General features: G+C 39.4%; 1 protein-coding gene and 1 long non-coding RNA gene across 7 annotated transcripts in view; both read right to left on the bottom strand.

Moving 5' to 3' along the window:
* Positions 1-1,127: 1,127 nt before the first annotated feature.
* LOC142034153 (uncharacterized) lies at positions 1,128-6,350 on the bottom strand. Of its 2 annotated transcripts, none has more exons than XR_012651494.1 (4): positions 6,072-6,350; positions 5,078-5,346; positions 3,643-3,976; positions 1,128-2,131 (listed from the first exon to the last, which is right to left on the bottom strand). It is a non-coding gene; the product is annotated as an uncharacterized LOC142034153 (long non-coding RNA). The 2 variants fall into 2 exon arrangements; XR_012651495.1 differs by having other exon boundaries at positions 3,879-3,976.
* A 337-nt stretch (positions 6,351-6,687) lies between these two features.
* The window catches only part of ZBTB44 (zinc finger and BTB domain containing 44), a 41,897-nt gene continuing 23,578 nt past the window's right edge, over positions 6,688-25,006 (bottom strand). For 2 of the 5 annotated variants that reach the window (XM_075034879.1, XM_075034880.1), the window contains exons 3-6: positions 23,577-23,661; positions 17,723-17,886; positions 15,071-15,371; positions 6,688-12,933 (exon numbers count right to left, since the gene is read on the bottom strand). In XM_075034879.1, the coding sequence (XP_074890980.1) occupies positions 12,651-12,933; positions 15,071-15,371; positions 17,723-17,886; positions 23,577-23,661 (833 nt within the window). In that variant the 3' untranslated portion in view covers positions 6,688-12,650. The remainder of the gene's footprint in view (positions 12,934-15,070; positions 15,372-17,722; positions 17,887-23,576; positions 23,662-25,006) is intronic. The other 3 variants (XM_075034881.1, XM_075034882.1, XM_075034883.1) reach the window with 3 other exon arrangements.

Genomic DNA, 25,006 nt, shown 5'->3' with positions numbered 1-25,006 from the left:
CTTCTTCATTCCCCCTGTCTCCCTTCAGGAGTTTAAGAATAAAGTTAGCTTTAATGAGAAAAGAGGACGTGCTTGACATCCCTGATTAAAAATAAAAATAAATACAGTAATGAATTTTATGCAGTTGTATAAAAAATATTATGGGCACGAGGACCTCAGTCTCCGAGTGCACTAGAACATTTCTGTGCCAATCTCACAACACAGGAAACCCTGAAATGATGTGGCTGCACCCTGTGTAAGAGAGAGCGATAACAGCACACAGCACTGCATAAAACGCTGAATTACCGCATGAGGAGATGGGGTGTAGACTTATGCCTATAGCCTCTGCATAGATTGAGATGGCAAGGAGATCCAGGAGGCTGTTTTTTTATATCCTGGCAAGAGTGACGTTTGTTCAGCAGGAATTGCCTCTTTCTCTTTAACTCCTCCTGCTGTGGTTTGATTATTCCCTCTTCCTGCTGGGGTTTGATTCCTCCTTCTCTGGCTTTAGGAAAGAAGACAGGTTAAGTAGCTGCCTGGTCTACTAGCAGGTACTTAGAAAATGGAATGTCTCAGGTTAATTAAGGGATCAAAATAGCCAAGGTGCTGAAGGAGAGGAAAACGTGCCCTGGTATGTCAAGCAAGTTGCATTCTGTGCTGTTAGATTCTTTGTCTCTCCCAACATCCAGCTTAGAGTCTCTGTGTTGGACAGCAAACAAAAGAAAGGCTTTTTTCAGAACACGGGTCCTGCAAACCCACTTTGAGATGGGAATTCAAGCTGCAGGCTTTCTGGCATCATCACTGGCAATAAAGACAAAAACAGATCGTGCCCAGTTACAGCTCTGCAGCTGATTCAGTGAATTTGCACAAATGGCAACTGATGGGGAAAAGGCACCGTTGCCACCAGAGTTCAGCTAACAGTTCAGCTGCCAGTTCTCGAAAGAAAGGAATCCAGTTCCCTCCCCCAAAGCTGCATTGCTCCTATAGGGCTCAAAAAAGGGCAAAACCAGTAGCAAAAAGCTACTTAAGACATCACAGACAGAGAAAAGGATCATCTCCATGGAAAAGCTTTATTGTACTGAGGGCTCTATAGCCACTCTTTTAATGAGAGCCGTACTTTAAAGGCAATCAGTCCTGGATTATAAACTATACAATATTCAAGGAGCCAAGAGCTTGCTATTTCACATTAAGTGCTATTAATTGTTCTGGTTATCGTGTTGTGCAGTTTGACCTAACCTACCGATTTCCCCCCACTCCTGCTGCAAAACATCCATCACTTTTTAAAGGGTTACATAAAGCTACAGGGAAAGGTTCTGGTTTGTGTTAGCTTGATTGCTATAGACTTTAATAAAGCACCCATCACAGCTGCCTAGCCACGCTATAGATCAAGCTCCTATAATTCTTTTCATGTCTTCAGAGGGGAAGGCTAAGCAAAACATAAAATTTAACCTCCCAGTGCTTTATTTCTGGCTTGGAGACATGTCAGAAGCCATGCAAGCTTTCACTTTTTCCTTGCCCTCTCAGAATCCACAGCAACAGACGGAAGGAAGAAAGCATGAAAGGCAAGCAAGGACAACAAGATGGCTACACAGACCACACTCTTCATGTCACCTAACAGCACGCCAAGGGTAATATGCAACACGGAATTACTGGCCCAGGAAAGACAAGTGTAAGCCAGTGGCCTTTGGAAACTCAACAGCTAAGGTAGGTAGCTTTGAGATCAGCTTTTTTTCCTCAACAACAAGGCTACTGGTGATGAAGCCACTTGTCCAACGCCTGCTTGTGGCAAGCCTGGCAGGGAATCCAGCACAAAAGGTCATCATAGCTGAGCACGTGTGTACAAATAGTGAGCGTGCTATATTCTGCAGGGTTTTTTTGGCGCTTTGCTCACTGATCCTGTGGCATACAGGGTAGTGAATTCCCTGGATGACTCACACTAGCACACGTCAGTGGGATGTGTAGCAAACCCATCTTGTGTAGGAGCCTCCAAAATCGGCTTCCTTCTCCCCCACTGGAATCAAAAAGCTCAAGGCTCCTCTGCTTCCTACCACCCTGGGTGGAAAAGGTGAGGAGCAGCAAAGAAACAACGGCTTTAATTCCTGTTGCCCATCTCTTCCTGGATGCATCACTCCCCGAATCAACAGGAGAAATTCTGGAGAAACAGAAAAGCCACAGTATTTCTTTGATGAGAGATCCACCTTGGCATTGTTTTATACACCTACCTCACAATAGCAAATTAATTCCAGGAGGTTAGCTCATGTCCGTGCAAAACCATTAATGGTATTGAACAGCAATTGCATCCTGCCTCTATCAGACAAATCACTGAAAATGAGTTGGGCACAACACCTGTACAATACAGGCAGGACTCAGGCTTTGCCAGTACCGCCAGCTAGACTAAGAATTTCCCTGAGTTTTCTTTACATGAATTCAAGCGCTACCAAATGGTATTCGCTCTAAGGAAGCATTCCTTTCTGAGATGCCAGACACTGCCCGTGCAATACGCAGCAGCCACGTTGCCTTCAGTTCCACTCAAAAACATCTGAATGCCTGCCAGATGGTGAGCGGAGGAAATAATGTGTATGCACACACATGTACGTGGGCCTTCTCCTCAGATGGTGTGAATAGGTGACACCGGAATCACAAAATCCAATGATACAATATGCTTTTAACATTTAAAAGCATACAGTTTTTTTTAAAAAAAAGTTTTAAAGTAAAAGGAACTTGAAAAAAATTAAAATATTGAACTACCTCACTGTCAGATAAAAAAAAAGAAAGGAGCTGTAAGCCTTAGAAGATAAAATTCTGCCTCTTAACACAAATAGAATTTTTAAGAGCAACTCACTTTGTCTGTTCTTCAAGGACATTTTTCACCCTGGGCTTGGGCTCACTTTTTAAAAAGAAGCTGATGTGAGCATTTTTTAATTTACTTAAGCCAACCCAAAGCCATTTCTTTTTGCTTGGCTCTTTCTTTCTCTGTATTAATTTCAATTCAATCAACGAGGCAGTTGCATAACTGTTGTTTATAATTGGTGTCACGTCAACCCTGAAACTGATCACTGCAACACTGAAGTTATATAAAAGGTTTTGTTAGGGTTTTTGTTATTTTTCTTGTTTAAACTGTGGGAAGATGAAGTCCTACCCTGGAGAGACGTTTTGGTTTTCTGAGCTCTGTTGCCTATTAGTCCTATGCTTTGGTGTCTTTTCTACCCAGTTTTGTTTTACGCAGTGCAAGGGTCTGTTTATGCACATAACTCTAGCAAACCAGTTCTGTGCACCCCATTAATACACAGGCTATAAAATACACTGTGCTGAGTCAGAGAAGCAACTGGCAGAAGTAAAGTTCCCAAAATGGGTAAGCTTTTAAGGAGTGATTTAAACACATTTCTGGAAAAGCAGACTATTTAAATGCTTAAGTAGACTGGGATTGTAATTTACTTTGCTCTTCTGAAGCCCATGGACTCTTACCCTTCAGTGATGTAGTATCAAACCCTGAGGGATCACTTCTCCTTCTGTGTGTGTCAAAATGTCTTCTTCACTTACACACACAAAAATGATCCTGGAATTGAGATTAACCTCCTCTACCAGCCCACAAACACATCATGGTTTCCTTGCTCCTCTCCCAACACTTCTGGTTAATCCCCCCTGACTCAGAGGTCTACTCACCTGGGAGACTTCTCCCCTGCCTCCAAAGAATTCAGATGATCCATTTTACCATTAGTTTTCTGTCTTTCTAGAGGCATGAATGCCAGGGACATACTCAAAGCTATCTTGGGCCCAAGGTAGTTTGAAAGCACTGCAGTTTTTTTGGTGGTTTGTCTGCACTGCAGACACAAATGCTTTACGCCAACAAATAATTAAGGACTGTATTTTGGTTTGGTGTAAATGAATACTGTCCATACTTATTCGATGTTCCTTCATACTTCACAGCAATCTGTAGCTGACATTGTTTTTTCTGGGAAATAGTCTGGAAAATGTCAGAATCCATGCGTAGAAAAACCTAAAGAGAAAAATATAATGAAGTACCACCAACATGCCCCCGCTCCAAAAAAAACCCCTCTCAAGACCACAAAATATATCTGCTTCCTTCCAATTAATATCTTGACCGTAAGTCCTGCCTCCCTGTGGAGGAGAAGCTTGTTTAGAGATGAGCACAGGATTGCAGGAAACCATGCCTCTCCTTTTCACTCCAAACTCAAGCTTGTAAGGGCTAACAGAAGAGCGAAGCAAGGTTCTTGCTGGAGGTTTAAGCTAGTAACCTGTTTCATCTGGTGAGAATTAACCAAGAAAAAGACAGTAATACCAGCTGTTTCTGCAGGGAAGCAGCAGGGAAAAAGTTGGTCAATCGATGTTTTTGTATGGTCGTTGTTCAAAATTCCTTCTGAATGAGCGCATACAGATTGTGTGTGCGCACATGCCTGCATGTACAGGAGAACAAGCAGTACTTTGTGAGAAAAAATTGCTACCTTCTAAATGATGTGAGTATTACAAAACACAGGGCCTGAGCATCTAGCTTGATGCAGGCATAGGGAAGACTGGGAATGCAGTTTAGCCAGATGCAGTGGATGTATTCTCAAAGATACCCCCACATAAATCCAATCAGTTATATTAGAAACAGGGGAGATGTCTAAGAGTCGGTGATAGTGGCACAGTCACCCAAAAGAACATACAGTTGAGCAAAGCACCTCTCTTACATTGAGGTCATAAACTTCAAAATTTGGATAGAAGAGTTCAAGTTTCAACAATTAGAGGTAAAGGTTCAAGTGAGATACAGAAATAGATGCCCCATGAGTTGCTCTCTAATCTTCACTGGGAGACCTTGTGACTGAGAGAAAGGCAACTCATGATCAAAGGCAATTAACTCAAGCGTTTAGAGTGGTTTTCAAACACCCGGTTTTCACTCTGGGTGTCTGTGGCCTATTTCTAAAGGATCTGTGAAAGGCAACGAAGAAAACCAGGGCTACTATCAACAAGTGTATAATCTGCTATCCAAAAGCACATGTCTCCTCTGAAAAAAGCTTTAACAGATCCCCAAAATCAGAATAACTGAAAACCACATGTCTCCGAGCTGTAACCAAGGCTCTAACATGTACACACTTACCTCTGCTCTGCTTGCTCATGGTCTTACAGCAATCTCTGCTCTAAGAATGGTGATGACAGTTACGCTCGGTACTCTGGAGATGCAGTACGCAAAAGCAGCTTGTGAAAAGCGCTTTATACATAATCCAAGCCAGGTTTCTCTTAGCAGCTTCATTTTCACCAGGATATCACATATGTAGGAATGGTGCAGTAAGCCCTGGGAGAACCCTGTTCCCTGCTCTACTACATTCTCAGTAGCTATGAGTTCAATCTCGTCTCAGCTGCTCTCCTCTGTGCAGAAGAAATAGTAGTTCATTACTGTCAGGAATAAAATGCTTAAACGCTATAAGGAAGCCACAGAAAAACTTCAATAGTGTACACTTGCTTCGTTAAGGATGTCTAAAAGATGTTTCATACTGAACTTAAAACACACGGTTGTGCTTTGGAAAAAATCCACTCAAGTCACAAGTCTGAACCTCGATATCTATCAAAGGTATGCATTTTAGCAGTCTTGACTTAGCTTTATGATAGTATATGTTCATATACAGTCATACAGGCTTTAGATTTGTAATGGTCTGCTAAGCATCACTGCATACTCCTAACTGGCTCAGTCTGTCTTCAAAGCAGCAAAATTCCTGCTTTTACGGGAGACCAACAGAGTCAAAGCCTTTACATCTCAAACTTCATTCTCTCTAAAGCCTTCACCACGTATCTTCCCTCTTCTAATTATGCTTTTGATAAAATACTTCTGTCCCTACACAAGGTGCTCAGGAAAATGAGAACTCAGGATTTAGAAACTCTTACACACACCCCCCCCCCAATCCAAGGATAATTGTGGCTGCTTACTCTGCACCATGGAATGCTCTTCCATTTTTGTTTTTACTCCCGTGTCAGATGCTGAACACAACTGGACTGCTAGTGTATTCATCATGCCAGCCTGCTTGTTATTCATATAGGCTACTGGGTAGAGTTATAATCATTTCAGCCAAGCAGTTACAAAACTTCCATTTTCCTACCTGTGCCCTAGCTATGTGTTGATCCAGCCAGCATTCCAGCTTGGTCAGACAGGTGGGTCTGTAGGAGGCAAATTAATTTAATTGCAAGGGTTGCCAGAAACAACTGAGGTGTATTTTAAGTCCCATGACTCTAGGCTGTTTCATGACAATTTTGAAGCGCACAGCTGCGATCACGATGACTCTGTCTACTGTCCTTTTTAAAGATCTTCTGCTTTGACTAATTTGATTAGGATCATTCTTGGCTGGCTTTCCATCAATAAAACCCCGTTCAAAAGCTGGCCCCACCGCTTTTGCAGAATACAGCCTAAAAGAGAACATTAACAAAAGGAAATGTAATACACAATGGAAAACTAAACAGAAATGTGTACTTTATTCTTAATACTCTTTACTCATGTAACTTCTCCAATCATTTATTAATGCTTATTTTGTTTTAATCTACCTTCCTCTCAATGACAGCTTCAGCATCAGTAACTTGTCCTCACAGTCAACTATTTTGAGGCTAATTATAAGCAAAAGTTATAAGAGAATGTAGCTCTTCTTACACAAGGTCAAAGCTAGTCTTTTGTACTATAAGACAAACTCTGGTATAGTTAAATAACGACACAAAGCAAAGATATACTCCATAAAACATTAATATTTTAATGAAAAATCTTAGCTTCATGTTTCTATCCAAAGACACTCAAAACTAGTTTTTCTCCCCCCTTAATTTTCACCTATAATGGGACCAGTTTGAAGATTTTTTTTTTGTATTTTAGAACATTTTTTTTTTAAAGATTAAACAACCAGGCTAGCAAAAAGGTACCCAATACATACTTTTCTTATATCAAACAAGCTAGTATTTCAGTACAATGTAACTATACAGAATATATACATTACACATATGATCACAAAGCAAACACTACAGGCTCAGAACAGATTTGAAAAAACATGATATTCACATTGATTACAATAACTCTAAAAATGATTGTAACGTTGAAACGGCACTTAGTTTACAAAAAAAGTCACAAAAATATATATAGCCACCAAGAACTATGGTTCCTGAAAAATACTAATAGCCAGATAGTATTATATAAAATGTGAAGTGTATTTAAACATCGTATACATTAAAAAACAAAACCAAAACCAAAAAACAATTCTGTTAAGTCAATAAACATGCCAAGTAATCTAGCTGTGGCCAGCATCAACAAGAGAAGCTGTACTGTGGATGAGATGACAACTGGATATACGGCTGGTGACCGGAGACTGGCACAGTTAAGGGGGTTTCACTGTTACTAAAATGCACAAAGAAGCCCAACAATAATTTAATTCACATTTTTTCCTCCAGCTTACTCTTTTCCCTCTTCGGGGTTTCACCATAGGGCAGCACCTAGAGTGAAGGCACTGCAGGAACAGGGCAAAGAAGCTGTCCAAGAACTTTTTGTAGCCAGGGCTATAAGTCAGAATATCAAAAGCATGCATCAGCTAAACGTATGGTTAAACAAAATCACTCCTCTGGGGACTTCAGCAACCCTCAGGAAGACTGTAGGTACAGTTGCCACACAGGCTGGCAGCACCAGAAACTGATTCAGCTTTTTTTTTCAGTGCAACCAGATTTGTAGTTGAGACCTGTGGGACACTGAATTACTGTGATAGCACACATTGAGTTAACAAAAACCCAGAGCAGTAAGTACTGTTGCATTAAAAAAATTCACATTTGTTTTTCATGGTACATTTCCTCAAATACTTTGAACCGACTATTTATTAGGCACCTCTGATGTGGCTGAGGCACCATCTGGCCTTGAACCCTCTTATCTGTCATCAAGATGCTATGGAATTTATTATGTCTATAATTGAAGATGAGAACCCTCCAAAACTGGGTTTCACCTTGTAAGCAAAACTTGAACTTAATCAATCTGAATGAAAATTAGCTATTTTCCATATTCTGATGGTGTGGAAGTTGCAATGGATGTAGGAGCAACAGGTGCTCCTACATCTGCATTTTCTCCATCCCTGCAGGGTGCACAAAGCTCCCGTTCTATTTGCATATAAAATGCTTCATGGTTCGTCTCAGAGTGAGACCAGCAATAGTCTCAGTGCTCTTACATCCTGGGGCTGGAGGGGAAAGCCAGCAACCAAGAAGCGACTGAAGCCCTCATATCAAAACTTTGAACCATAGCTTAAAAACAATAAAATTTTATCCCGTAAGGGACGTATAGGGATCATAGTCTTATAAAATATATTTTACTGCATTGGCAGCTATTACTTTTTAAAAAAGTTTAAATTCACACCTTTTAGACTCAAGATACATATGAACCCAGAACCATTTTCAATAACCTAGTCTACTAATCTCTCAGTATGAGAGACTTGACCATAGTATCTGCGAGCCTGACAACTAAACTCAAACTGTAGTAAGACAGACAAATCATCAGGAACACACATCTTTTTTTAATGTTGTGTAAGAACAGTGTCAAGCAGTTCTGACGGGGAGCTTAATTTGCTATATGTGTAGGCATCCCCATGGATGTCCAGGGGAGTTGTGCTACGTGTCTGCATCAAAAAACAAAACAAACCCTTACAACTTGGCCAAATCTCCCGCACGGCTAAAACATCACTTCTTTTGCTTCCACTCTTTGTGGGGAAATAGAAAGCTTCTGAATTTTTTCCCCTCTCCCAAAAAAACACGTTAAATCAGGAAAAAAACCTATCCCTTCCTTTCCCATTGTTCCCATCAGACGTACTGCTTACACAATATGCAAGGAGTAAAGACCCTGCACAGACTCCGAGAATCTGGGTCCCTGGCATATGGCAGAACCTTGCTAGTTCTGTGGTAGTGAAGGCACTCTGCTTGCAAAATAAATGGGTGAGGAAAGGATTTTCCACTGAGTGCAAAGATTGGTGCCACATGGGAGAAGGATACGCAAAAGCAAGACATAAATCACTCTGTGAATGAATTTGGAGACTACTCTGACAAAGAAACTGCTGCAATGGGTCGTATGTGTAACTACTTGGAAGAAATTGGGCCACAAAGATGATGAAGGGACTAGAGCATCTGCCATACAGGCTGAGAGTGATTGGACTGTTTTGTCTGGAGAAGGCTTAGGGGGCTCTTATCCGTGGGTAAAACTACTGGATAGTAAGGGGCAAAGAAGACAGAGCCAGACCTTTCTCAGTGGGCACAAACTGTAATACAAGAAAACCCATCTAAACATACTAAAACCTTCTCTATGGTGAGGGTGGTCAAACACTGGAACAGGTTTCCCAGAGAAGTTGGGGACTCTCCATCTCTGCAGATATTCAAAACCCGACTGGACTGAGCAACCAGTTCTCACTGACTCCTCTTTGAGTACAGGGATCACCTCCAGAGTCCCTTCCAATCTCAACTATTCTGTGATCCTTGTCAAGCAGAAATATAAATGCATACCAAATAATGGGTTTGGTTTTTGTTGGTGTTTTTTTTTGGGGGGGGGGAGGGGGGGGAGGGGTGGTAGAAAAAAAAGTGAAAAAAAGAAAATGCAGTCCAGAGTTCAAAACCCCCTCTGATAATGTATTGAAAGAAATTTATGCTTTAGGTTTAATCCCAAGTGTAGCTTAAGGCAAGTTTCATCTAGCTTAGTTAGGTGTCTATCTCACTCAATTTGGAATCTAAGCATATTAGCAACAGAAATTGTTTTAAGATGTCCTATGTTTTTACACCTCTCCTGTGAAGACCACCAGCATTTCAAAGAACTGAACACTTCCAACAAGTTAGGGAGGAGAAATAAAACGATATTTGTATTTAATCTGTGTTCACTTTCTATGGAGAAAAGAGATATTAACAAGAAACAATTACAAACAGGAAAATTAACAAGTAAATCCAACCCTAAAACAAACAAACAAATAAAATCCTCTAAGAACTCTATTGTTCCTGCAGTTGAATCAGATTGAAAAGTGAGAACTAAATTAAGATGTTACACAGCATTGAAAAGATAATGTGTAACACAGTGCAATGAACAATGAAACCCATGACTTGCCTTGTACCAAGGTGTTAACAGTTAATGATACTCATTCCTTTTCAAGGAAGAACAGATTAGAGCTACAAAGTCTTTTTAAATCCCACCCCTCCCCCTTTGGTATTCAGAAAGCAGTTTGCCTTCTGACACAAAATTTTAAGTCTTGAAAATCCAATATCCAGATACGTCTATTCTGTATTTGCACATCACCTCACCAATAAACTGTTTAGCAAAATATCCAATGGGTGAAAACTATCAGATTCTAACAGAAGATTATGTCCATCACCTGTGATTATTACATCTGTACAGTCTGGAAATGTGTTTCTGTGTGAAGTACCTTTTACTACATGAATCACAAAGGATTCTCATATACCTGCAAAGTGGAGTAACACTTACCAGAAAAAAAAGAACATTCTGTATTTGAGTTCAGTGTCATAGCGCTATAATTCAGGATAAAACTCAGCAAAAGGCATTGTATTGTCTCACTGCCTTCTCAGTTATAGAAATCAGAAGTGGAAGAGAACTGGTCTTTAAATTCAGCCCATCAACAGACACTGGACTAATTCACAGTACAGCATCCCAAAAAAAGAATTTGTCCTTCAAGCCCTTTTAAGAAGACTTACAAAGGTAGACATACAAGACTGAACTGTAGCAGAGAACTTCTTTGCAGCATGTTTCTAAAACACCCTTTGGATCTGGTGGAGAAACTTCATTCCAGTAACTTGGAAAGGACTTAAATCCCAACTGTTTTCACTCTATTTAACTAAAATGTGTGTTTTTTACCTAAAACACAGCAGAGAAAAATTGTTAAAAGTCACTGAAACCCTTTAAGCTCTTTCCAAAGGGCAATAAACTTTTTTCCTTACAAAAGTTGGCTATTAGTAGAAACAACTCAGACCTAGAGAGTATGAGAGTTGCCTAAGCTAACTGAATACAAATTGATCTTGCAATATAATACGACTTTTGTGTCTTCTGTTTCTTCAAGAGCAACCTTTCTCCATTGGTTTCATTTCCTCCTCATGTTTGCATAAAACAAATCCGGACAGAGAACAACAATTTAAAAAACCCCAAGATTCAAAACTAAGGGAGTATATCATGCCTTTGGAATACTAAGATCAAGTAATACCTACTCGCTCAGCATGTCATCTGTAGGTGACAGGCATTTGGCATCAAACACTGAGTTAACTTCAGAAGCAATAAGAAAAATCACAGACCTCCTAATATATTTCCTAATTTAGGTTTCAAAGCAGTACTATAGCCCAAAAAGCCTCGGCATAACAAGACTCACTGCTCTGAAAATCCCACACCCTAAATTTGCAACTTTTTCTAAATATGGAAAAATGAAATTGCAAATCTTTCAATTTATTGCTTACTTGAGCTGTGTATGTAGCTGGAGTAATGGCCTTTAATAAACCGAGTTGGCAAGGATTTAAAATGTTTTGAAACAGGAACAATTCATCATTGCTATATAGGCTTTTTGTAAACAACCCCCTGTTGGGTTAGAAAGTTGGCCTCTACAGAGAATAAATTGCTTGTTTTGTCCAAAACAGACTAATAAAAATCTCAGAAACTATACATGCATATGTATAAACAAAAAAATGTGCAATAATGCACAAAAGAGCTCATTTTTTTCCCATCTGTAAACTCCCTCTAGCTAGCTTTTGGACATTAGTAAAAATACAGTATATATGATAGGGGGAAGTGACCAGAACTGCAAACAATCTGGTCGTGATTTAAGAATTTCAGTTTGGGAAAACCTTCATTTTCATACGTGGTTCCCCTTCTACAGAAAGATACAGTCATGAGATATTTGTCAGGCTTGCACGGATATATACTTTTCTGTCATCCTCAATTCATTATGCACCATTAAGCTTTTCCTGACCGTAGTATTTCCACGCCTAACCTTAGATGGGCAAATCTGGACAGGCTATTTGATCAAGCAGTTTCTAAAAGGACTGGAATATAAGAAGTAGGAATACCTGGCATGACATCACTTGGTTTGTCAAAACTGATTCATCTGAGATGAAAAGGGACAATGTGTTTTTAAAAAGCGTGTGACTGTTAGTTTCAAAAATGCTTACCATTTCCAAGAAAAGGGTTACAGTAAGCGCTTTGAAAAACAGCAGGCACAGAGATAGGAAGTGTCATTTTTTTATGCAGAAGATTAAAGCATCCACTCAAAACTAGTCAAAACTGTTCAATAATGATTTCCAATGCATCCTTTTGTTTGCCATTTTAAAAAGGATTCCTCTGATTTCTTTCCCTTAACCAGAGGGTCTGCAGAAGCAAGAGAAACTTAATGAGCTGCTCTAACTGTGGAAGAAGAAATAGTTAAAGTGATCTGAATCAGTTGTTCTTCTTTAGAAGTGTATCACAGCTTCCATGATGTTCTGACAAGATCTTTTTGTGCATTCAGTCTTAAATATTTTCACAGAAGTGATCATTCAGTCATGAAAAATAATGTAACGTCTGTTGCAGTTTTCTGTTTAAAGCGTAGCTTACAAAGTAAAAAGGGAAAATCTCCCCACTTTTGTTTAAAAAAATTAAATTAAAATGTACAGGACCAAACACAGGCACTTTCCAAAGAACAAAAATGAAAGCAAACCATGAATTATTCAATAGTAATAGATGACAGCTCCGGTTTCGGAGGGTCACCTGCGGCTGCCTCAGCAGTGGCGTTAGTCTTTGGCTGCTCTGGCACATCTTCTTCCTTCTCTGCCATCCCACCCAGAGACCCCAAGGGGAAAGTGCTTTCACAATTCTGAGTTGACGACACCTGTGAAATGACAGGCATTTGGACAGAAGAGTTGCTTTCAAAGCCATGCTCCCCTAGCTCATACTGCCCGAGGGTCTCTTCTTGTTCCTGGTTTAAGTAGTCCGGTACTAGGAAGTCACTAGAAGAGGGGCAAAGGACAGAAGAGAAATGTCATTTCTCACACAAACATTAGCGATATCATCTACTACATCACACAAGCTACACACTGCATTGCACAGAGAACAACGATATTCATTTCACATTGCTCTAAGATCATCACAGCGACATACTTCACTAAGCACTATAACCTGGTTCTCATTTAAATACACAGAGAATTTATTCAAAGGCATCTATTTCGCATTGTTTTGCATCCATATTTCCTACACAGCAACTTCTTATTATTTAGATTGTATCACCTTGATGAGAATGAAAGTTAATGTCTGGAACATTATATGGCACTGAAAACCTCATTGAAAAAAGGGAGCACTCAACCTTTAAAAACAGAAACAAAAACGAGTTCAGCACTGGCAAAGACGTGGGCCTTTTCCACCACTGAGGTAAGGTCCACCCAAGAAACAGCAGCAGCACTCCTCTCAGAGTGGACAGGCTGTGAACAGAAGCATGAGGCCAGAAAGCAAGGGTTCTGCTGAAGGCATACGGAGGCTGCCAACTACAGCGGTGTTTTGTGATGTTGACATGTGTCACACTACTGTGAAAAGAATGGAATTGCATTTCTTTCCCTCAGTTCTTTCTGGACAACAGTTCTGTAACTTACTCTTACCAACTGATGGCTGAGCATACCCAAAGAAAATCTACCAAACTCTCCAGTAGTATTTTCAGAGCATGAGCACATAATGAAAATAAAATTTCTTTGCAAATTTTCAGCACCAGACATGTAAGTTTGTACTTGAGGCAAGTATATATCTATATCTATATGTCTCTATCTTCCATATATGCACGTTTGCATGCTTTGGTTCCTCCTTGTAATAATCATTTAAACGCAGTCCTCCTCTTAAATGACAGCAGCCTTCACTGCTTCAAATCCAAATTCACAATCAACTATGCTAGTGCTTGCAAATTCAAACTAAAGGAAGGCCTATAGACAACTAAAATCACATACTTTAATCTGACTTGAATTTGACAACAACAATAAAGTGCTTACCACAATCATGGCATCATCCCTTAGAGTTTTCGCTCTAGTTTTGGCACAAGTGCTAAGAACAAGAACTGCGTAAACCCACAGATATGAAGTACTTGTATTATAAACAATATTTTGTTGGAAAAACAGTCACTGGCTTTCCTGGTTTGTTTTGCAATTTTTTCATCCTACATCACTTCTGAGATAACCAAATAGAACAATAATAGGACAAAATGCTGAAATGTTTTGTAGGGGAAAAAGCATAATGTCTAGATATCACGAGGGATGGTATTGTAGATGCTGTAATATTTACAACACATTTTTTTTGCATTGCTGAAGTCAGATGACTTACACACACCAAGCTGCACTCTCTTTCTATAGATTTAAGAGCTGAGATCTGTATCTTTCTCCAATTTTCCTCATCCACTTTTGTATTTTTCTATCTCAAATTCCAACAGTTACAAAAATTTATTTCAATATGAGAATACAGTGCTAGTCTGATGCCTCAGAACCCTTTAAATAGTCTTTAGTGAAGTGCATTTGTGAGATACGCCAAGTCTTCTGTGCCCTGATAAACAAGAAATGCCCAACTGGCCCTTACTATTTCAAACCCTATTAGTCTACTCATTTAGTAATATGTTACCTAGAAAATGAAAAAAGAGAAGGTATGGAATCATGCAATCTTTCCACAATATCCACCATCAAGCAAGTACTTAAAATGAAGTAATAAGTCTGTTCCCTATGTAAACGAACAGGCTATGTATGAGATTTTGAATAGCAAATCATTTATAGAACTCCACAGATACTATAGTACAGAATGCTATGGCTTAACACCATTAGCCTGGCCATAGATACTACTGAAAAGAGAAATTAGAGTAGCCCAGAAGCAGCTTCTGCATATCACTCGATTCTTCAGTACCCTCCTATATAGCTTATATGCTGTAAGACAGATCAGATATAACAGAGAGTGGCGCAAGAATGAATTTGACTGGAATTAGCTGGCAACCTGATGAGAGGCACAGCAGGCTGCCCTGAAAGCAGGAAAAGATGATTTAGGAAAAAAAAAAAAAAAAAAAAGCAAAAAGGAAAAAAAAAAAAAAAGTAAGTTTCCCTGTTAGGTTTTTGCTGTGCACCTCACCTGCTCTGGAAGTAGTTTGCTAGCTCTGACGCTTCATGGTTCAAGCTCCTCAGGTGAACGATTAAATTTCCAGAGTTGGTGAACATGGCGCCACATGTTTTGCACTCGTAAATCCGAGGCTTGCGGATAATATGCCGGGAAACCCGCATGTGGTGTTTATATTCCCCGAAGGAAGTGAAAGTGGCACTACATATCTGGCACCGGAAACAGCGTTTACCTTCGTGCTTCAGGCGATGCATCTTTAGCGAGTAAGCTCGGGTGAACTTTTTCCCACAGCGGTCACACTGAAATGGTTTAATGCCTGCGGAAGAGAGAGCAAAAAAATGTTCACCTTTTGTAATGAGAGGTCACTGCCAAAATCCTTCCTGATTTCTAACAGCAAAAGGACAGCAGCTGTGGCCAGTCACAGGGAAGCTCTGTTTTAGGAAGAAATTCTCTGGTTAACTGTAAAATGGCAGAAACAATTAGAACAGAGCTACACTTCCTCAGAACCAACTGCCAATAAATTTCATAACAATGTAACCTGTCCATAACGCTTACATGTCTTCTTCCCCACAGTTTAAAATGAACGTAAGCCTCCATGGACTATACAGTGGTTAAGATCCTGAGCCACAGCCAAAAAGTATCCGACACAGCAGTCATCTCAAACCATCTTTGAACTCCTTTGATCTCGGGAGATTCTTGTGCCAGACTGGTTCCCAACAATGCAATTATCAGACTAACCTTAATTGCAATGTCTTTTTCTGGCTGCCTTTGGCCTCAGAGAAGTGTTCTGGCAGGGGGACTGTGTGCACAAGGATGCCCCTGTAATGCAGCAGGAATGGTGATAAAAGGGTGAAGTAGCAGCCTTTATATTGCGTGGGAACCTTTCTATACAAGAATCTTCAGCAACTTTGCATGACAGACAGCTCTCTAAGACAGTTTAGGTTCATTCCTCTCATTTTTTTCTCATATTAATTTAGAAATTCTATTACTAGTTAATTTTTCTTTTATTACAGGCACTAATAAAACTCTAAATCATATGAGCTCTGCAACATGTTGCAGTGGCTGGGAGTATGTAATCACACCCAAACAGAACTATTGCAACACAGGAGACTGAATCACCAAAAAGTTAAGATTCAATAAAAAGTCTGAACTCCAGAAAGTGCAGAAATCCAAACATGAGGCCAAGAATCTGGAATATGGAGCTCTATTCATAATAGGGCTGTCAAGGAATAAAAAAGTTTTTTTTCAAAAGGCTGAATGTGCATCAGTCCAGGCTGTTAATTCCACCAGTCTTTCACTCTGCTTTCCTTATGTTCAAAGCAGGAGCTGAACTTTTAATTGGGGCTTTTATACAGAGAAAGCTGTAGTTAAGGTTACACTGAAACTCCTCGTTAAGCATCTGAAAACAAGTTAATATACTAGAATATTGTCTTGTGGAGCTAAAACTTCTCATGCGTTCATACTGTCCAAGGGCACCTATTTCCTCTGATAGTTTGAGGAAAATCTCTTCAGCCCTTTTGCTTATGTGAAAACACTTCCAACATTTACAAGTTTTGAGTTTCTTTTGCATGCTAATTACTCTGAAACAGCTATTCAAATCTCGCCCAACTTTGCCCAGGGGTTGCCAGTTGACAGGTCAGCCAGAGATGCTTTGCTGAAGCTTGTCTGTCTGCTGCCAATTAAGACTTTAGCAACCGGCTTGGGATAAGTTCGCACCCAATATGCCCACAAAGTTTGCTTTTTTAAATATTAAACACATACTATTACTGCTGCCCTAGACATAGTATGGTCATTTTGCTTAAAGGGATTTGACAAATAATTCCTGACAGTGAAAAAATGACACCTTGACAATTGTAGTTGCTCTGCCCAAAAATGGTACAGCATCTGCGTGCAGGTAAGAGTCAAGCTCAAACCAGGAGATGCTAAACTATGAGGCTGAGTGCTCAAGTGCGATAACCCTTTAATATTCCCTTGATTCACTAAAATGTCAATGCTATTGCCAGATAATGCTGATGAGTCTTGAAAAACACCGACAGCAAAGACATTAGGAGTTCATACTTAGGTTAGAAATCAAAACGAATGCAACAATTTGGGGATCAAGACTCAGAGGAGACATTCACACAAACCTTTTGCTACCCGTACTATCTGTAGCAGCTAAATTGATTGTCAAACCAATTCAGTTGTCCTGCAATGCCTCCAAAAATTCTGTGATCCAAAGGCATAGAACATTCTTCAATGCAAGGACTTAAGACAGATAATATTTTCTTATGGCTGCAAGTCTCCTCTAAAACACAGCAGACAATTACAACATGTAAGAGGAAGAATTTCAATCTACATCACTTCTTTAGTATAATAAAAAAGTCAAGTATACTTTATTTCATCTCAAATCTTTATCATGAAAATGACTTATTCTGATGAGTTTCAGGCAATCAGATTTTTTTTCGGTCCACACAAATGCTAATCATCCATGAGTAGAGATATCAGTCAGATTTGATGTATCAAAACAAGCATTCAATGAGACATACCTCTACACAATCTTTCTGAAATAAATCCTCAAGCACTTGGCAGGTGATTAAAGAAGAATTGCATTATTATATTTGCTGCACAGTGAGCAAACCTCTGTGAGTCTATAAATGAGTAATTCTTGGAAACAGTAATGTTTCTTACCTGAGTGGATAAGCATGTGTTGTTTTAAGTTCTGAATGCGAGTGAACCGGACCCCACAGGTTGGACACTGAAAAGGTCTGTCTGGACCATTTGGGCTGGGTCTCTCTGTGCTGCTGGTAGAAGGAGCAATGTAGAGTTGGTAGGGATACTGAACGTTCTCCAAACTACAAAGAAAAAATTCACTGATTTACAAGCAAGCTAGAGGAAAAAAGTAAGAAGCCTTGTCCATGGAAATCTGAACCTTGAACACATTTGTATGAGAAGAAGAAAAATACTGGTGTTTCACATGTCTGCTGAAATCTGTATTTACGCTGGAAATCTCTGCCTCCATAGCAATGTGTCTGATCTGCATCTGAAGTCTAATAGTCACTGACTTTACACATCTGAACAAAACCAGAGAATAACCTCTGACTTCTGTTTCTTTGAGCAACAGGTCTAAGCACCAACGGCAAAAAACTGAACTTTATTTTCCAGGCATGGGCATTTTCTCAAGCGTATCAATGATTTACAATCAGCAAACAGTCCCCGAGGAAGAATTTAAAGAACCGAGCAAATTGGAAAGCAACGGAGTATTTTGCAGCTTCGGTGATATTTACAAAAGAAATTAAAGCCGATTCATTTTCATTTCAATCCAAGTTCAATGAACAAACATTAGTATCTACAATTACATATTTCTAAGTTTAAAATATTAATCTAATTAATCAATACTTGCTCCTTGTCTGATTCAATCGGCTCTATGAGACTAGCTCAAGTGCTGTATTTAAAAAACAGCACACAGACTATAATAAAGGAACAATTTAACTTTCAAAGTAATTTATTTAAAACTGACTAATTGCTCCTACATAGCCTCTAGCTGCAAACTGTTTAAGGGAACTACAGTGTTATAATCCCAGTCCTCTGGCAAGGAACTTGCTTTGCTAAAGGGCACAGTGAAATGAAAACAGATCTGCTGGTACAAACGTAGTAACAATAGGAGTTTGTACTTACCTGGGGTTTCCCTTTCCTGAGCATTAAGATCTATGTTTTTTTGTTGAAATAGACATTTCAGCTTGCTCACAGCCTGATGGAAGATCAGATGTCACTGGCAGCAGGGAACTGCTCTGACCCTGAATACTCCATAGCCAGAACAATGCAATTTTAGTTTTACTAAACTGTAATGTCTGAAACGTATTGAGAAAAAAGTACAATGATGTCTCCTGTTGCACACAGGAGCAGAAAGTCTCCCTAACTGAACAAACCCTTTTGCTGTTCTGGTTCCATCTCGAGCCCAGACTGTTGGTTTCAAGGTTAGGCTGAATTAGTGGGCTTCTAACGTTCACAGGACTGAAATGTGTACTTTGCACAAATACATCTTCCTACACATCATACAAAAATCCACAGAGCAGATCAGCACAGGAGGACAAGGACCATCTCTTTAAATTCAATACCTTAACTGTCTTTATCCACCCTGGAAATGGATGTCAATACAACTGTGAGAACTGTGTATCTGAATTCTGAGTACAATGATGGGTATTGGTGGCAAAAGTTCCCGTTGCAAGATTTATCTGGAGAGAGAGAGCACCAGGTATCTCTTGATATACACAAGATAAAAGTCTTTCCTGCAGGAGTTTAGTATCAATCAGTCTGTAAAACCCACAAGGATTTCTGGATGGGTCACCAAAGGCACTTGCAGTAAATGAGGGCATTTTTAAATATAGGTTCTGATTCGTCTAATCACATTTCTGACAAACTCTGGCACTCCTGTTCCTCCCTGTGAGTAGATCACTAGATAAAGAACAGATTTCACTCTACACGGATGTGGAAACATCAGTTTTGTCTCTGGAGTTGGCATGACTATACACTTTCCACTTTACCAATGAAAACTCCATCAACGCAGACTAACAGACAGGTCTGCTATCAAAAAAAAAAACCCCAAACCAAAAAACAACAACAACATTGAAAAAAAAGCATAAAGCACAGAAGTCCAGCTGCCATAATAGCCTAATAATCGAATAGCCAAACTGATTTGGGCCCAGGATGGACCACTTGCCCCTCATCTGGTATTTGACAAATGTCATGCAGTCTGGCTAAGGGGCAAATTCCTTCAGAAAAGGTTTCCTTGCGCTCAGCTGACTGGAGAATTCACAATTAAAATTTTCACAGCTATGTGCCATCAGAAGTGACAGCTGCAATGCAGGGGTGATAAAGGGATGACTGGCTGGGCAGCAAGAACTCCTGCTCTTAGATGTACATATAAATATACACATGTGGTGTGCTCAAACAAGAATTACATGTTGTTTCTTTGTGACAACGTTTAACTTGCTTTATGGAGAACTTCATCTTCTGGTAACATGTTTCTTAGGTCCTTCGTCCCTCACTCCTGCATTAGGGGATTGTGAAGAGGCAAAAGTGCATTGTGCTCCTAGAGCTTTCTAGGGAGACGCTCAAACTAGGGCAGAAATTAGGAGCCACAGCTCTCCTTTTGTTTCCAGCTTTCTCAGGCTAGCTCATCCTCAAAGCCTGTACTGGTGCCAGCTTCTCTGCAACTGAAACAGAAAGGAGAAGTGCTATGGGGACAATCTCCCTAGAAGAAATTTAAAATAAAGTTTGGTTTTGTCCTACATAAAAGCTTCATGATGAGAAAGGCTGGTTCAAGCAGGTAAAACGGGAATCACGAGGCTCTCCAGCTACCAGTGACCGGCATGTCTTTTTCCATCCTTACACTGCAGGCAGGCTGAAATGCCTATTGGTGACATAACTGTGGACCTTAGCACAATGAAGAAATTACATTTGAAACGCAATCATATTTTCCCTCCACTGCTGCTTTTTCCCCATATATACTCAAATTTTCATGACTTGCAGTTTGTGATAAATGTGGCATTTAACAGTTGAGATTTGTCTAACATCTCAGAGAATTTCTGTAACAGCTAGATAAAGACATAGGTTTAAAATGTTTTCACTGTAATGCTAAAACATTCTACTCGCAATTTTTTTCTTCTTTTCACCAAGAGATTATATACATATTTAACTATGTAGAACTAACCTCTGACAAATGTGAATGCCAAAATGCTCAGTGAGCCTAGAAATATTCTCTACTTGTCAATAACAATTATTTTAGAAAGGTGGGGGCTCTCATTTTATTGGATCAGAGAGATCTTTTATAATTGAGCTTTTGCAACTCCTTTTTAAATGCAGCCACAAACTGACAGAGACTGTTAAACCAGCCAAGGCTGAATTACAGATCCGTGTTAGAAAAGTGTATTACAATTCAAATGCAGAATATCAGAGAAAGAATGTATCAGACTTCACTGTGAAACAGTAGTTTTAATACTTAACAGTTTCCTGTGTGTCTATTAAGCTGACAAAAACTACATGTGACCTGCTGTTCATGAAACACTGATTATGGAGGAGGACTAATCAACAATGTTAATTATTTAACATAGAAACTCAAGAGATAAGACATCTTAAATTTTGAAATATTTATGATTGTTTCCACAGTGGTAAGGATGTAATATTGAAAGACCTTTAGATGGACCAGTCTTTTGCTTTGTTTTATGAATAGGAATATTTTTACATGTTATGTTTTATGAATAGAAATAATGGTTTTAAACTGAAAGAGTGTAGATTTAGATTAGATGTAAGGAAGAAATTCTTTACTGTGAGAGTGGTGAGGCACTGGGACAGGTTGCCCAGAGACGTTGTGGATGCCCCATCCCTGGAAGTGTTCAAGGCCAGGTTGGATGGGGCTTTGAGCAACCTGGTCTAGTGGAAGGTGTCCCTGCCCACGGCAGGGGGGTTGGAACGAGGTGATCTTTAAGGTCCCTTCCAACCCGAACCATTCTACAATTCTATGATTCTATATAATATATACTTACCAAAAAATACACTTGTCAATATAAATTTGTATTGTTCACTCACAACTGAGTTGGATATTTTGAGAATCTCTACAAATAAAGCAATGTACAACCTGGACTTAAACTAATGGTGCATTAAAAAAAACAAAAAAACCAAACAACAAAAAAACCCCAGAAAGTAAGGGAAATTTTCTCCATCCGTATGATTTATTGATCATGTTTTCATTTGATTCAGCTAGAGATACATGTTTTCTTTTACTCAGAATTTTTATGCACCCAAAACTGTGTGCCCAAATTGATGCACAGTGAATGACAGGCCATATTTATTTGCTGATGTGCCCATCCTGTGCTTGAAATGGGAATTTAAAGGTCCAGTATTTGAAGGGCTGTCACAGCATATCAGAATGCACTGTCCCATCCTGACAGGCATATACACACAGGCATGTGAAAGAAAACTTCTTAGGACTTGAAAGCACCATTTTACACATTTAACTGATTCATGGAATAAGTACAGTCTTGGCACTTTCATTTAGTTTTATAAAATAAATCACTTGATAGAAAATTTTAGTTCTGGAGTCTAAAATTCTCACAAATTCCCGCAACTTTTGGTTCCTTTATTGTTATATAAACAATGTGCAAATTCTGGTTCATTTTGCTGATGCTTCTGTTACTCTGAAACTAATAATTTTCAAACTTGGGCATAAACTAAGGCAAATATTCTTCCCTTCTCTGCATGGAAGAGATCTTTTAGTGGGAATTTTCAGTATGTTCAGAGGATTTTATATATTTTGAATCTTCTACGCAGTTTGTGCTGAAGCTTTGCAATTTAATAGGAAATTTCTGAAATAATCCACTGCTGAAAATATATATGCCACTTGACTTTAGAATTATAGCTTTACAGACCTGGATTAGTTCTAATGCAACATGTGCTCCTACTATCAGTTCAAACCCTAAGTGCTGGGTATTATTTTTATACTGAGGTTTGTTAGCAGTTAGCTAAAATCTTCTATGTCATACAAAAAATCTTATCTAGGCAGTTATTTTCCCTTCACATTTAATCCTACAATGGGACAGGTTTTAGATGGAAATGGCAGGAAAGATTTTGAGCTATGAAGATGCAGCTTTTGATAGCTATCTCTATAGGGAGTTTCACTTGACAGTTTCTGGAACAACTCCCAAAGGTTCACACTTCTTCCTCAGACCCACTTGTCTGACAAAACACTATGCAAAAGCTTCCTTGTCAATACTTAAAAAATTTTGCTCAGAAAGGGAATAGCTAGCTATACGCCATACTTGACACATACCACAAAAGCAAAGAAATAAGAGTCAAACCAGTTGTGTGTACCCTTGTATGCCACTTGCAGGTACATCACTTTGCTCTGACAGAACTACGATACATCTTCGATGAAACAGACCCATTTTAGTTTGGCCTTCTCTCCCAGCCTTCCCTTATAAGGGATTCCTTTAATAAAGCACTCATCTCAGCACAGCAAAAGACTGCTAAATATTTACAGTAAGCGACACACAGCATCTTGGTAAGAAGCTACCTGCAGAAAGTTTGGGAGAAAAGATTTAAGGCTGCTCTGCCTGTTCTGTGGTTTATGGCAATAGTAAAGTCTGGTGAAGCCAAGACTAGGTACTTGTTTTCATTCTGTTGCTTTTGTGGCTTTACGTCAGCTTTAGCATGCATGCAACTACCACACCTGTTTCACAGTAAAGATTTTTTTTTTTTTAATTTATTAATAAAGAGCAGCGATGAAGAAACAGCAAAAACATCAATATCTTTCTTCACCAGTGTTCCCTGGAAATAGACAGGAAATGAAAAGCAACAAGTAAGCAAATTCTGACTTTCATCACCTACATTCTTCTAAAGCATCTGAACCTTCAGGCACCGATTGTACTTTGATCAACACAGAGAAGTAGATGTATGAACAACTAAACATTCTGGGATTAAGGCTAGGTAGGTTAATTACAGCACAGCACTTGCTGCAGAACAGTTTGCACACTACATTGGTACATACCGATCATCATCATCTGCGTGAGCGTTAGTGCCAGAGGTACTTTGGAGTGTGGGTAATCCCTCCGTAACCCCCTCATCTATTGAGCCTAGGCAAAGAAAAAAGGGCAATTTAATGCAAATAAGTGTTCCAAAAGGGCGGGGGGGGGGGCAGGTAAATACACGTAAAGCTTGCTTTCCCAAATCTCTGAGAGACACTGCTTCCTAGGTGATAAGATACTAGAATTGTCTTGGGAAAATCATTTAGAAAACCCAGAAGCAATGTGTTCCAGATCAACTTCTCCTGTGCACAGATTATCTAGTAAATGGACAACTCAATAAAGGGCAAATATGTGGCACACCTAGAAAATGGAAAGAATCTATGTTAAATACAGCCAGAGTTTTCAAAACACATCCAGTACTAACACTGTAAAGCAGAAATGTTACGTTCACTAAAGGGACTATTTCATCAATTTTCAAGACTTCTTGAGCAATAGAGTTCAATCCTGCTACACTACATTGCTTTTGTGTTCCAAATCTTCCATATATATATTTGTTGATAATGCCTTCATTTATTGATACGATTCTGAGAGAGGAAAAGCCCTCTGAGAAATTAGAAATGCAACACAAAAGAGACCAAACAACTGTTTGTAACAGAAATGTATACAAAAAACCATTCCAGAGCTTTGTTCAGTGCACGAACGTTCAAGCAAATGTAGCTCAAGTGGGTTTTGGAAACAGAATCTAAAGTAAATGCAGCACTAAAACAAAACTACGACTTAATTCACCTGATGTGACTGTTGCTCAGACGGGCCTCCCTCATCATTGCTTGGAGTTTGGCATTCAATCCTTGTTTAAGCATATTAAGCAAGGTTATTTTGGCCTGATGTCACCTTAACAGGGAGGGAAGTTGGCAGTACAGTACTAAAACAATTCTAAGAACAGGTACCCGCCCCCCCCCAATGATACCCCTTGATAAAAAAAATCTTGTTTGGTTATGTGTGACCATTTAGATAAACCATGTTTTGCTCCCTCTAAGCTGAGTGCAGAGAGCAGACTGGATCACCTCACATTCTTCCTTTTCCTCTGATGATGTCTATGGGTGCAATGCGAGATGATAAAAATGAATGACTGAACTCAGCCAAATTTCCAAAGGATCAGAATTGCTGTCATTCTTCTCCAGAACAGGGGCTCCCAAATCATGACGTATATATGATTAGTAGCATGAAAGTCACTTGTAAGTGGCAATTCCGTCTTGCCTCCTTTTCCCTCTGTTGAGACTGAATATTAAGCACCGCTTGAACTTTTCTGAACAGCCTTTGGGTCTCTACCACTGAATCCATGTAAGATGAGAACAGATGGGCGAAGGAGATTTCTCTCTCTACACCTAGATCTTGAGAACGAGTGAAGCTTAGGACAGTGCTAGGAGCTGCTCTTGCTGCTATAGTAAAAATA

This window comes from Buteo buteo, chromosome 9, assembly GCF_964188355.1.
Source record: "Buteo buteo chromosome 9, bButBut1.hap1.1, whole genome shotgun sequence".
NCBI lineage: Eukaryota > Metazoa > Chordata > Aves > Accipitriformes > Accipitridae > Buteo > Buteo buteo.
This window is presented reverse-complemented; position numbering and strand designations above follow the sequence as displayed.